Source organism: Diachasma alloeum, unplaced genomic scaffold, assembly GCF_001412515.2.
Source record: "Diachasma alloeum isolate Michigan unplaced genomic scaffold, Dall2.0 Dall_scaffold_00353, whole genome shotgun sequence".
Taxonomy (NCBI): domain Eukaryota; kingdom Metazoa; phylum Arthropoda; class Insecta; order Hymenoptera; family Braconidae; genus Diachasma; species Diachasma alloeum.
Window position 1 is genome coordinate 291,682 of NW_021680492.1, and position 11,149 is coordinate 302,830.

Genomic DNA, 11,149 nt, shown 5'->3' on the forward strand with positions numbered 1-11,149 from the left:
AGAGTGAAATGTGACTCGATTAAATGTCGTTCTGCGTTTATACATGACTGACTACGATTATTTCCACAGATATTAATTCGTGAATTTTCCCATAATGGCCCATAACTTGCGATGCAGGAAAATTCCTAATAAGGTCGAGGTAGTTGTTGACAACACATAATGCGGGAAATGACATTAGGTTTTAATGACGATGTGCAAAGGAAGAGGGTGAGGGAATATGAAATAACGTGAGAAAACAAGTGCAAAGCGAGAAAAGCAATTGGATAGAGGGTGGTGCAAAGGGGATATATTTTGATATAAAATCGCGTGACCAGTCGACCTGAGCCGAACAAAAGGTTTCCCCATCTGCAAATCGAATTAAATTCTCAGCTGGCACGCTATTCGGGATTTTGGTACACGGGTGTATAAAAGGGAATGGGGCAGTACCATGAGACCCAAGTGAGTTGCGGAACGTATTCCCGAAACCATCGCCCCGCGTCTCACTTCAAACAATAAAGCTTGTGGTCGATTGTCCCTCGTGTCGAGATCAGAGCAACCCAACGCTATTCCCTGGCTCTCCTTTGTTCTTTTATGAAACTTACATCGGCTTATTACCAGCTTCTGATATTGGAAACCGACGGATAGCGGCCTTATTTATTTCTTGTGTATGAAATTCAATTACTCAAATACTTTGAGTATTTTTTTATTCTCAATTATCACAGATTCCGCTCGACTTGTTTTATTTATAAATAATTCAACAGTGAAAAGTAACCACGGATCAGGGCTTTGCTGTCATTCAAATCCCTGAAAGCAATCGAAAATAAAAGAAAAAAAAACGGAGAGGAACTTAGACGTGGAGAAGACGTAGGAGAACGAAGATGTACTTCAACGATACCAACATAATCAGCCCAATGCAGGCTTTTGTTGGTGGAGTCGGTGTAGGTGGAGTTGGGTGAGTGCGCCTGATTATTTCTTTGATAATCACTCGGTATTGTGTCGAACGGAGGAAAAAGAAGTGGATCGAAAGAAAGGGAGTAGAGGAGAAGGGAGAGGGTGGAGAGGTAAGATCGTTGGCTACAGCGGATGGAATTGGCAACTGGCTTGGAGGGTAACCAAGTAGACTAGGGAAAATTAAAGCGAACTTGGCGATAGAGCGAAAAGCATTTGGGAGGGGTTGGGGGGGGGCTGGTAGAAAAGGGTATGGAGTCAGTAGAAGTATGAAAAAAAAACAGTGAAGAAGGTACATGGAGGGTGGAATGGAGCGTAATGTTCCAGGCGGCTCTCAATGTCGAGCAAGTCTGCTAACGACTGCCCTGTACTTCCACTGTGGTTGTATTCAGATGCTCCAGGGCTAATCACTCGGTATTGTCCACTGGTGGTAATCCAATCGAGTTCAATTTTGTGATAGACATCTAAAGCTCTCATTTGACCAGACAGCCCTCGTTATTAACCTGTCCGGCGATGACAGTACCACGAATAGACACTGATAGGCGAATTATTTTTGTACTGTAGCTGTACTGGTTAGAGGTTGATAATTGAGGTTATTCAGTTTTTTCTGCGACTTTCATTTCAGTTGATACTGACTGGAAGTGTTGAGTTTTTCAATAGTGATTACACTGATAGACTGATTCATTTATTCCAAACGAGATGCGTTAACTATTAACGAATGGTAGAGTTGAATATGACCAAATGAATATTCGTTAATAGTTAATGAATAGTTCATTTGAAAAGTGAAAATCGAGTTAAGCAAGGCTCCTCAAATATGCATTTATTGACTATTAGCGAATGAACATTTGGAGAGACCAAATAGATCCTCGTCGCCAACCAAATCCATTCGTTAACAATAACTAATCCTTTCTATCAGTGTACACTGAGAGAAAAATCTGCAGTTCGATTTACAATAAGAAAATAGTTGAGGCATTTTGGTGAACGATACGATTTTTTTTGTATGCGGCACATAACATTGTAGTAACTTCACACAAGCGTAATTTTTGCAAATCAAAATGCAATTAAACTAACCAAAGTTCAAAAGTAACCACGACAAATCTATCGTGAGGAGAACTATAAAATAGTTGCAATGACTACATTCCATTGTAGTAATTACTTCTCCGGCCATAGTTACCGTAACCCATGAAAAACTGTTGAGGACTTTTTGACTATAATTCGATGGTGATGGAATATAGTCAGAAGAATTATCTTTTTCTCTCAGTGTAGTGATTTACAACTGAACTGAACGTATCAATTTAACGCTGCGAATGTCAATGGTTCCTTTATTCATTGTTGATTTCAGTCTGAATTATTCTCAAGCCATATCACAACTCGAATTGTCAGTTAAAATATTTGTACTTTATACTATTTGATCAGAAGCTTTCACTTTTTATGTGGGAGATGTCAAATCGGAATCGGATTTGCATGACTTTCTTTTGAGTTCTTTAAAGAAAATAAATAAATAAGTAAGATTCAGATATTGGTAGAATAGAATAAACGTTCGGATTGTTTGGATTCATTGTTAGACGTTTCCTTTCAACGCGTTACTATGACAAGATCTTTACGGCAGTGTTTGGCTACAAGGAACAGAGTAGAAGAGTGAAGAGACTGAGTTTGCTTCTAGCTGGATCCCCTGAGAATATTTTTCTATTGTAATTCGTGTTTCATAGATGATTTAAGGGGGGGGGGGGTCCCGAGAAACTTGCAAGCCTGGTGGTTCAATGAATCTATCAAGCGACTTCAGATATATGATGAAAGGTCCAAAAAAAAAATTCGATTCTTTTACCTTAAAAATGTTTCACGGACAATTTTTTCCCTATTTACAGTTTTTTTGTGGAATGTTCGTTGGACTCTGAGGAATAAAATTGGGTACCCGTCGTTTTTCAATTTTCAATAGATCATGAGAAATTTTTTTTTTCAATTTCCTTTTTTTTTGTTGAGTTTTATTCTCAAAATCTGGAAACGCATTGTTTTGAGTAGTTGAGATTTTTGTTTGTATATTTTTGTGGATTGAACACCCCTTGTTTACCATAGGAATCTTCATTCACTCAAAACAACCTTCTCTTCGATGTTATGAAAAACCGACCAAAAAGAAAAAATCGAAAAAAAGTTCTTCTTGTAGTGTATTGAAAATTAATAAAAAAGGATACACAATTTCATTCTTTAGAATTTGATGCACATTTCAAAATAAGAAAAAGCCGAAGCAGATGAAAATAACAGTCCATGCATCATTTTTAGGGTAAAAACTCGGCAGAATAGGTTGAACTCTATATGATTCAAATTCATGGGGGCTTTTTAAGAATATCCAAGTACTTTGGCTATTTTTTCTCCAGTGAAATGCTTTTCTACTTTTGTATTGGAACATCAGAATTTTTATTTGAGCCCCATTGGATCCTAAGTATCGCGATATTTTACAATGATTTTATTATTTAAACTTTGTAGGTCTGAATTTGAATCTCGATATTGGACCGTTAGGAAACATTTCAAAAATCTGAAAAAAAGGAAGTTTACTTTTGGAGAAAAATTGATGAAATGATTAAAAAAATTAAATTTTTCAAAATTACGAGCATGTTCTATCATTAGTTTATGAACAATCGATTTTAAACCATAAAAATCATTTGCTCGAGACCCTAACCAATTTATTCATATTCAGAATTTTACCAGAAATCGATCTCATACATAAGAAAAGGTTTCCGAAAGTTTAAACAATTTCAATTTTGTATTTATAAACAACGAATGTTTTAAAAAATAATAATTCTTTGCATGATTTAGTCAACTTTTTGTCACGCAATTTAATCGATAAATTCGATTATTACACTCTAAAAAAAAGTTACTACTCACCAGTACTGAATTCTACTTGGGAGAAGTTTTCTTGTGAAAAGTTGGGAAACTACTTGTCCCAAGTACTTTTCATGTCCTTGGGTGAAGTACAATATTTGCTAAGCAAGTAGGAAAAGTACTAGGAGGAAGTACTTTTATTACTTCCTGTCAGCATTTTTCTTACTTCTCACAAGTACTTTTAATGCTTGGAGCAAGTAATTTTTCTACTTCTCGCGAGTACTTTTATGACTTGATTCCAGTACTTTTGGTTGGTTATTTTGTTGGGGAATTTCATATCATTAATTATCATTCTCATTATCGTTCTCATTATCATTATCATTATCATTCTCAGATGACAATGACCAAATTTCATCGAGGGGAGGTTACGATGAGTTTAAAAATCGCGAGATATTGCAGTAAGATTTATCACACATTGATGATTGATTATTTATATATGTTGAAAGACGAAGAATAAGTGGGAAAAAAAACGATTATTTATTGTTTATTTGCCCCCAAGACCTTGAAAATGAAGAAAAATAGCACAGTGTACTCAATTTTTGAGCTACAGGGGTTTCCTTTTGTAAATTTTTCAAAAGATGTCTAGAATAACGGTTACGAGCTACTTTTTTTCAAAATTCGACTTCTAAATAGGCAATTTCATTCTTTGTCGCATAATGAAATTGCAATTTTCACACAAGATAGCTCAAAAGATTAATACTTCAATTTTTTTGTTCAATATAAAATATAACAATTATTTTGAGAATCATTTTGCTGGCTATTTCGCATGAATATTACCTTTTTTGTTATTAAAAAAAAGGACTATTTGGAAATTAAATTTGGAAAACTTCATTGGTAATTGTTGTTCTACACATCTTTTGAAAAATTTTGAACAAAAAATCTCTGTAGCTCGAGAATTTATTACACTGGACTGTAGTCCAGTACATTTCAATTTTCAAGCATTTGAGGGGCAAACGAACAATAAACAATAATTTTATTTGCATTAATTCTTCGTTTTTCAACGATCTCCATTGTATGATGAATCTTACTGTAATATTCCGCGAAAATCCATTGGTACTGGATTTTAGTACTATTACGACTTATCTCAAGTATTTTTTCTACTTTTGAGAAGTACAGCTCGGTACTCAGTACAAGTACTTTCAGTACTGATGATGAGTACAGTTGGTACTTGTCACCAGTGCTAATTGTACTTGGAGCATAAAACTTGTATTCAGTCGATTTTCGACTTGGACCAAGTAAAAAAATTAGCTTTTCTCCAGAAACGCCTCGGTACTGAATACAAGTAGTTTTCCTACTTATCAGAAGTAATCTTTTTTTAGAGTGTACTCATGATTGAATCTATCGTGTTGTCCGTGCCAGACTGTAAAATATGCTCCAATATCCTTAAGTTGAACGGATTCTTGAATTTTTTCGTGAAATTATTTGCGACCTTCCCGTCATGTATCTCTGATCTGACCCAAATTTTAAGTGATTAGGTCACAATCTTTTACTCGATCGAGATTTGAACTGGGGGCAACAATGTTAATATTCTTCAATATTCTTGAAGTTCATTAGTATTGTTGAATCTCTAAAAAGTTATAGAGAGTAGAGAATAGACAAATGACTAAATCCTGTTGGTGATTGTTCGGTGCAGAGACCGATATTTTGTTTCGCATGGAACTGGGGAAAAATTCATTTTCTCATGTTGTAAAGAGCGTGAGCCTGTTCCGACTTGTCTGTCCCTTTTTTTTTGTTTTACTATCGAACAGGCCCCCCTAAAACTCAAACGGCGGATTTAAAACTCCGTTTTATTGCGGTCGAGTCGTAAATTTAGGGTTGGAAGAAAGTCGGAAGGATGTCCACCTCAGGCCCAACATGTGCAAGCCAAATGTCCACTCTGGGAAATCCTGGCATCCCTTATTTTTCCCCAGTAGCAAAAAAAAGGGTATGCCAGATTTCGGAAAAACCTCTGGACGGTCCCAACGGTTTCAGAGAGATGCCCTCCCACTTTCTTCAACCAATTACATTTAAGCTAGCAAATATCACCTAGCCAATAAGATTTCGCATATCCCTTCCTAAATAACTAGAGAACTTTACATTTTCTCTCAGATTTTAAGTTTAGTAACCTTCAAGACGAGGGCCAGTGAAGACACTCTTCTCACTGAGCCTCTCACGTTTATCCAAGTATCTTCAAATTTAGTCAACAGTTTTTTTCTAAAATTCTGAAGTGCAATAATCATTCAAAAAACTCCAAAGTGCAATTTCATTTCTACTATTTAAGTCTCAAGAACAATATTCATTAATTTTCAATAGACAATGTCAACTCTGTGAAATTCTCTCTTGTAAAAACATTGGTGTCATCATTGAACTTCTTTTTGTGTAATTAAAATTAAGGTGTTTTAGTGAAAGTGTTCTTTTTCATTTGAAACGCCCTGAACTTTGATTTTCTCTCAACATACATTGAGACGGTTTACGTGCCCATCTCAATCGTTGGATACTCATTGGCGAGCTGCACTTCTGGCATTCCTGGCATTTACGACCCCAAGGGATCGGTCCTCGTAATTTTCAATTTTTCGAGTCAACCGCGTTAATGTTATCCAACAGTGATGCAAGAATACCGTAAAAATGTGTAAATTAATGATGATGCTACAAGCACATATTTGGAATTGACCTATTCACTAAAACTCCCGTTAGGATTTATTTCCCAACAATTCTCATTGCACTGAACCACAAGAATGTCATCCGGCGCGATTTGATGAAACCGCAGGCTCTCCCCGACACTCCATTGAACGGAATTTTCATCATAAAATCATCCTCATTCTATGGACCATGTCTATTCAAGGCCAGTGTGTTTGACGTTGATTCAATTTAATGCATACATTGTTGTAAACTGCATTGACCGCAATATTTCATTGATTTCATTGTATTTCCAGACAAGTCCAGCAGATGCAGGACCGATTGTTGGGTTGGAATATTCCACCAGACCATTCTGATCTCGTGCATCCCTATTGGCGTGGATTTCTAGCTCCAGGAAAATTCTGGCACATTGGTCTCTCTTTGATTTACTTCATGCTTATGGTTTTGTCGATTGTGGGGAATGGTTGTGTAGTATGGATATTCAGCACGTACGTATAGTGTACAGAAACTTTGCTTCTCAGAATGTACAGCCCTTCGAAGCTAAGGTGAGTTATTTTTAGGTCAAAGTCACTGAGAACACCTTCAAACATGTTTGTAATAAACTTGGCGATCTTCGATCTGATAATGATGTTAGACATGCCAATGTTCCTCGTGAACAGTTACCTAGAACGTCCGATGGGCTGGGAACTTGGTTGTGATCTCTACGCTGCATTCGGAAGCATCTCCGGTATTGGCTCCGCAATAAACAACGCCGCAATTGCCTTCGATCGATACAAGTATGGAGATGAATTTTGATGCTATTTGACTGCAGTGGTACGTAGAATAATAACATTTTTCTCTGATAAATCAATAGGACGATTTCCTGCCCAATTGATGGCCGTCTGAATGGCAAACAAGCAGCAGTCATCATTGCTTTCACCTGGTTCTGGACTATGCCATTCACCCTTCTACCTATGTTCAGAATATGGGGAAGATTCGTACCAGGTAAACCCTTCTGTTCTCTATCTCAATATCATTTAATATCCCGATGTTAAGTACATAGCATCACTGAAATAATACGTTTTACTCCGGAGTACAGAAGGTTTCCTGACCACCTGTAGCTTTGACTACTTGACCGAGGATCAAGATACGAGAGTTTTCGTGGGCAGCATATTCGTGTGGTCATATGCTATTCCAATGACTTTGATTGTTTTGTGCTACTCACAACTAATTGGTTCTGTCCGCAAACACGAGAAAATGCTCCATGACCAGGTAACGACATTTCAATAGACATTGCACGAGGATTCCACAAAACTAATTTTTCATTGAATCTCTCCCATTCTCCATTGAAATTTCTCTTTCAGGCAAAAAAGATGAATGTCAAGTCTCTGCAATCCAACCAGGATAAAGAAAGGAGCGTTGAAATGAGAATTGCCAAGGTTGCATTTACAATTTTCTTCCTCTTTGTTTGCTCGTGGACGCCTTACGGAATTGTCGCCATGACGGCCACCTTTGGGAATCGGTAAGCTGTCAGAATGACGATTGGGATGGAATGAAAATGATTGATGAGTTGATTTTCTATTAACGATTGATTATATCAGGGATTCACTGACACCGTTCTCGACGATGCTTCCGGCATTATTCGCCAAAGCAGTATCTTGCATAGATCCATGGATATATGCGATCAATCATCCAAGGTGAATTTTTTCACTCTAGCGGAAATGATAACAATTTCAGCAATGAGTAATTAACTTGTAAATTCTATTTCAGATACCGACTCGAATTGCAAAAACGCTGCAAGTGGATGGGTATCCATGAGCCAGAGCCAACTCACGATAACACATCTGCGGTAACTGAGAAAATCACTACCGATGAAGCGTAAAGGGTTTGAAGCGCTACCGAGGTTAAAATATCACCTGAAGCTACAGTGATCAACGATGATACTCAAGGAGACTGCATTATCAACCACCACCTATGCAGGCTCCAGTGGGTTTCTCGATTCTGTCACAATTTTCCAGAGAAACCTCAGGCATTCACAAAATTCAATTTCACATGGAAATTTGTTTCCCTTGATATAAATGTTGACTGTTCCTTAGAAAATGAATATGTATAGCAACAAGTTATCATTAAACAATTGGAAGCATTCCTGCGATTTCATTGAATCCTTACAAAGTGTGTAGTGGTTCCGAAGGCTCGGGGAATATTGATCTTTACCACTTGGCGCGAACGCAATGTGCTGCCATCACCGACGTATTTTAGAAGTGAGTAACTTTAATATCAGTGGATAATAGTATGTCTCGATAACAGTGTAATTGATCGTCCTCTTGTCTAACGAACATTTCAAAATGAGAAAAATCTGAAGTTAATGAACATAGTAGTCGAATTCTTTATTCGCTCTTCCTTCACGTTGGGGTGGGGATCTCCTGAAGTTTAATGGATTCTTGAAATTTTTTTTGAAGTTATTTACGACCTTCTCGCCTATCTATCGCTGAGCTGATCAAAATTTTAAAAGATTTATGAAAAAAAAAAATCCTCGAATCGGGTATATAACATTTCGCAATCAGGAATATCTGTATTCCGGAATTCAGGATAATTGATTCTCGATTTCGGAATAATACACTGCCAAGTAGTTACAAGGTGCAATTCAAGACAAAGAGTTGTAGCGTCGTTCAAGCTCCCCTCCGCCCCTCGAGATTGCCGCTGCCGCGAAACCACATGATTATTGCCCTATTTCACGAAAATTCGGACGGCGCGTCGTCAGTACATGCCATTTCTTATAGACGCAACATATTTCAATGCGAGGAAGTCCCCGGAATATTATTCCGGAATTGAGAATAAAATATTCTGGATTCCAAAATATTATTCGGGAATCGAGAATTAAATATTTCGGATTTCGGGATACAATTATTCCTGATTCCGTAATATTAGATACCCGATTCGAGGATATATTTTTCAGGTCAGATCACAACATTTTACCCGATCGAGATTGGAACTCGGGACAACTATTAACATTCTTCAGCATTCCTCCCTAGTGGAAATTGTGAGAGGCTCTGCGACATTGGTTGTTGCAGCGACATTCACGCACAGAGTGCGCTGCCGTACTCCGCGGCTAAGTCGCTACTGGAAACCTATGCGACAATGACGCGGTGCGCTCCCATTTTTTCATTTTGTCGATAACAATAATCATCAATTAAATGCGAGAGATTACTATTTACTAACAAATAGTTAATCCTCCCATAATTGATTTGAATTAATACGAATAATCTGAAAATTGTGAATGCTTAATTGACGAGATTTGAGGTTAGGGCGGACGCAGATAGGTCCATCCTACATAAACCCCGCGCAGGCCTGTCTCAGTGACCCTGCTGCGTACCTTTCCGAGGTACATCGCCGCAAAAGGCAATGCCGCGCGCCAAGTTACGCCGCGACGTTTCTGCGCAATGAATTTTCTACTAGGGCTGAAGTTCATTAATATTGTCGAATCTCAAACAAGTGATAAAGAGTAGAGAACAGATAAATGAATGAATCCTGTTGATGAAAAAGAAAAAAATACTGTCAAAATATGTAAATTATTGATGATGATAATGATGGAAGCACATACTTGAAATTGACCTATTTACTGAATCCCATTGCGATTTATTTGACAATAATTCTCATTAAGCTGAACCAGAAGAATATGTAATCTCAATGGATAATAGAATGTCTCGATGGCAGTGTAATTGATCATCCTCTTTGATTAGTAGCAGTACTACAACAGGTAATTAGAATCTCCATTTATCCTTCATAAAATTGAGTACCTAGTAAAGTAAGAAAACTCAGTGGAATTGACATCAGTCTCTTCAGCTGCATGCGGCAAATAACTCAGGCTATAACAGCAAATTGAAATTGCACGAGGGACACTTTGCATTTCGATCAATGAACATTCCTTCCATTATCGTACGCAGACCTAGGTGAGTGGCACATGTACACATTGGAAAACAGAGAATTAACCACTTTAGACCGGTGTCTATCGCTTTTACGATCAGCTACTCGTAAAACTTGTACTCGAACAGGCTGCAATGCACGGAAAATCTGCATACCGCGAAATGACAGCAAGAAACATCCGCTGTCAGATAATGTATCTACGGGTATTTCCATTGATTATTCGGGAACGGGAATTGAATGACGGATGTATCCACGCGGGTATTGTGTTAGGTTTAGACCTATAATCCAGTAGGCTTATGACACACATGAGCCATGCAATTCACCATGAGTACACAGTAAAAAATCTGCAGTGTTCAAGGCCTTGGTGTGGAGTGAAATATTTTGCTGTTAAAATCAACCGAATCGCGAAGTGGAATTGACACCAAGCTTTTTCATAAAAGGTGGACGGAAAAAATATACCAGGAAAAAATAGCCCACACTACCAAATTATGCTAAAACCTACACAACTCGGAAATTTCTCTTGGTCTATTTTTTCCGTGGTCTATTTTTTCCGAGATTCTTGTCATTAAAAATTCACGATTTTATGGACAAATCCGTGGAAACTTTAAATTTCAGCTCCATTATTCCGGGAAACTTCATGAAAAGTCAGGCAAATTCAAAGGAATCGCGAATTCAAGGAGAACTTTCTCTGAATTTGCCTGACTTTTCATGAAGTTTCCCGGAATAATGGAGCTGAAATTTAAAGTTTCCACGGATTTGTCCATGAAATCGTGAATTTTTAATGACAAGAATCTCGGAAAAAATAGACCACCGGAAATCCCATCGG

At 37.6% G+C, this 11,149-nt stretch overlaps 1 protein-coding gene across 1 annotated transcript; it reads left to right on the forward strand.

Annotated features, from left to right (window-relative positions):
* The first annotated feature begins 453 nt into the window (after window positions 1–453).
* On the forward strand, window positions 454–8,544 carry LOC107041004 (opsin, blue-sensitive). The gene is made up of 9 exons (XM_015261356.1): window positions 454–644; window positions 741–931; window positions 6,717–6,908; window positions 6,981–7,196; window positions 7,274–7,404; window positions 7,499–7,671; window positions 7,764–7,921; window positions 8,001–8,096; window positions 8,170–8,544. The coding sequence occupies exons 2-9, from the start codon at window positions 858–860 to the stop codon at window positions 8,279–8,281; spliced, it is 1,152 nt and encodes a 383-aa protein (XP_015116842.1). The 5' UTR covers window positions 454–644; window positions 741–857; the 3' UTR covers window positions 8,282–8,544.
* Window positions 8,545–11,149: the final 2,605 nt, after the last annotated feature.

Coding starts and splice junctions, on each gene's coding strand:
- LOC107041004 (XM_015261356.1), top strand. CDS start 858: ATGTACTTCAACGATACCAACATAATCAGCCCAATGCAGGCTTTTGTT. Junction 6,909..6,980: donor GTAGTATGGATATTCAGCAC/GTACGTATAGTG, acceptor AGTTATTTTTAG/GTCAAAGTCACTGAGAACAC. Junction 7,672..7,763: donor AGAAAATGCTCCATGACCAG/GTAACGACATTT, acceptor TTTCTCTTTCAG/GCAAAAAAGATGAATGTCAA.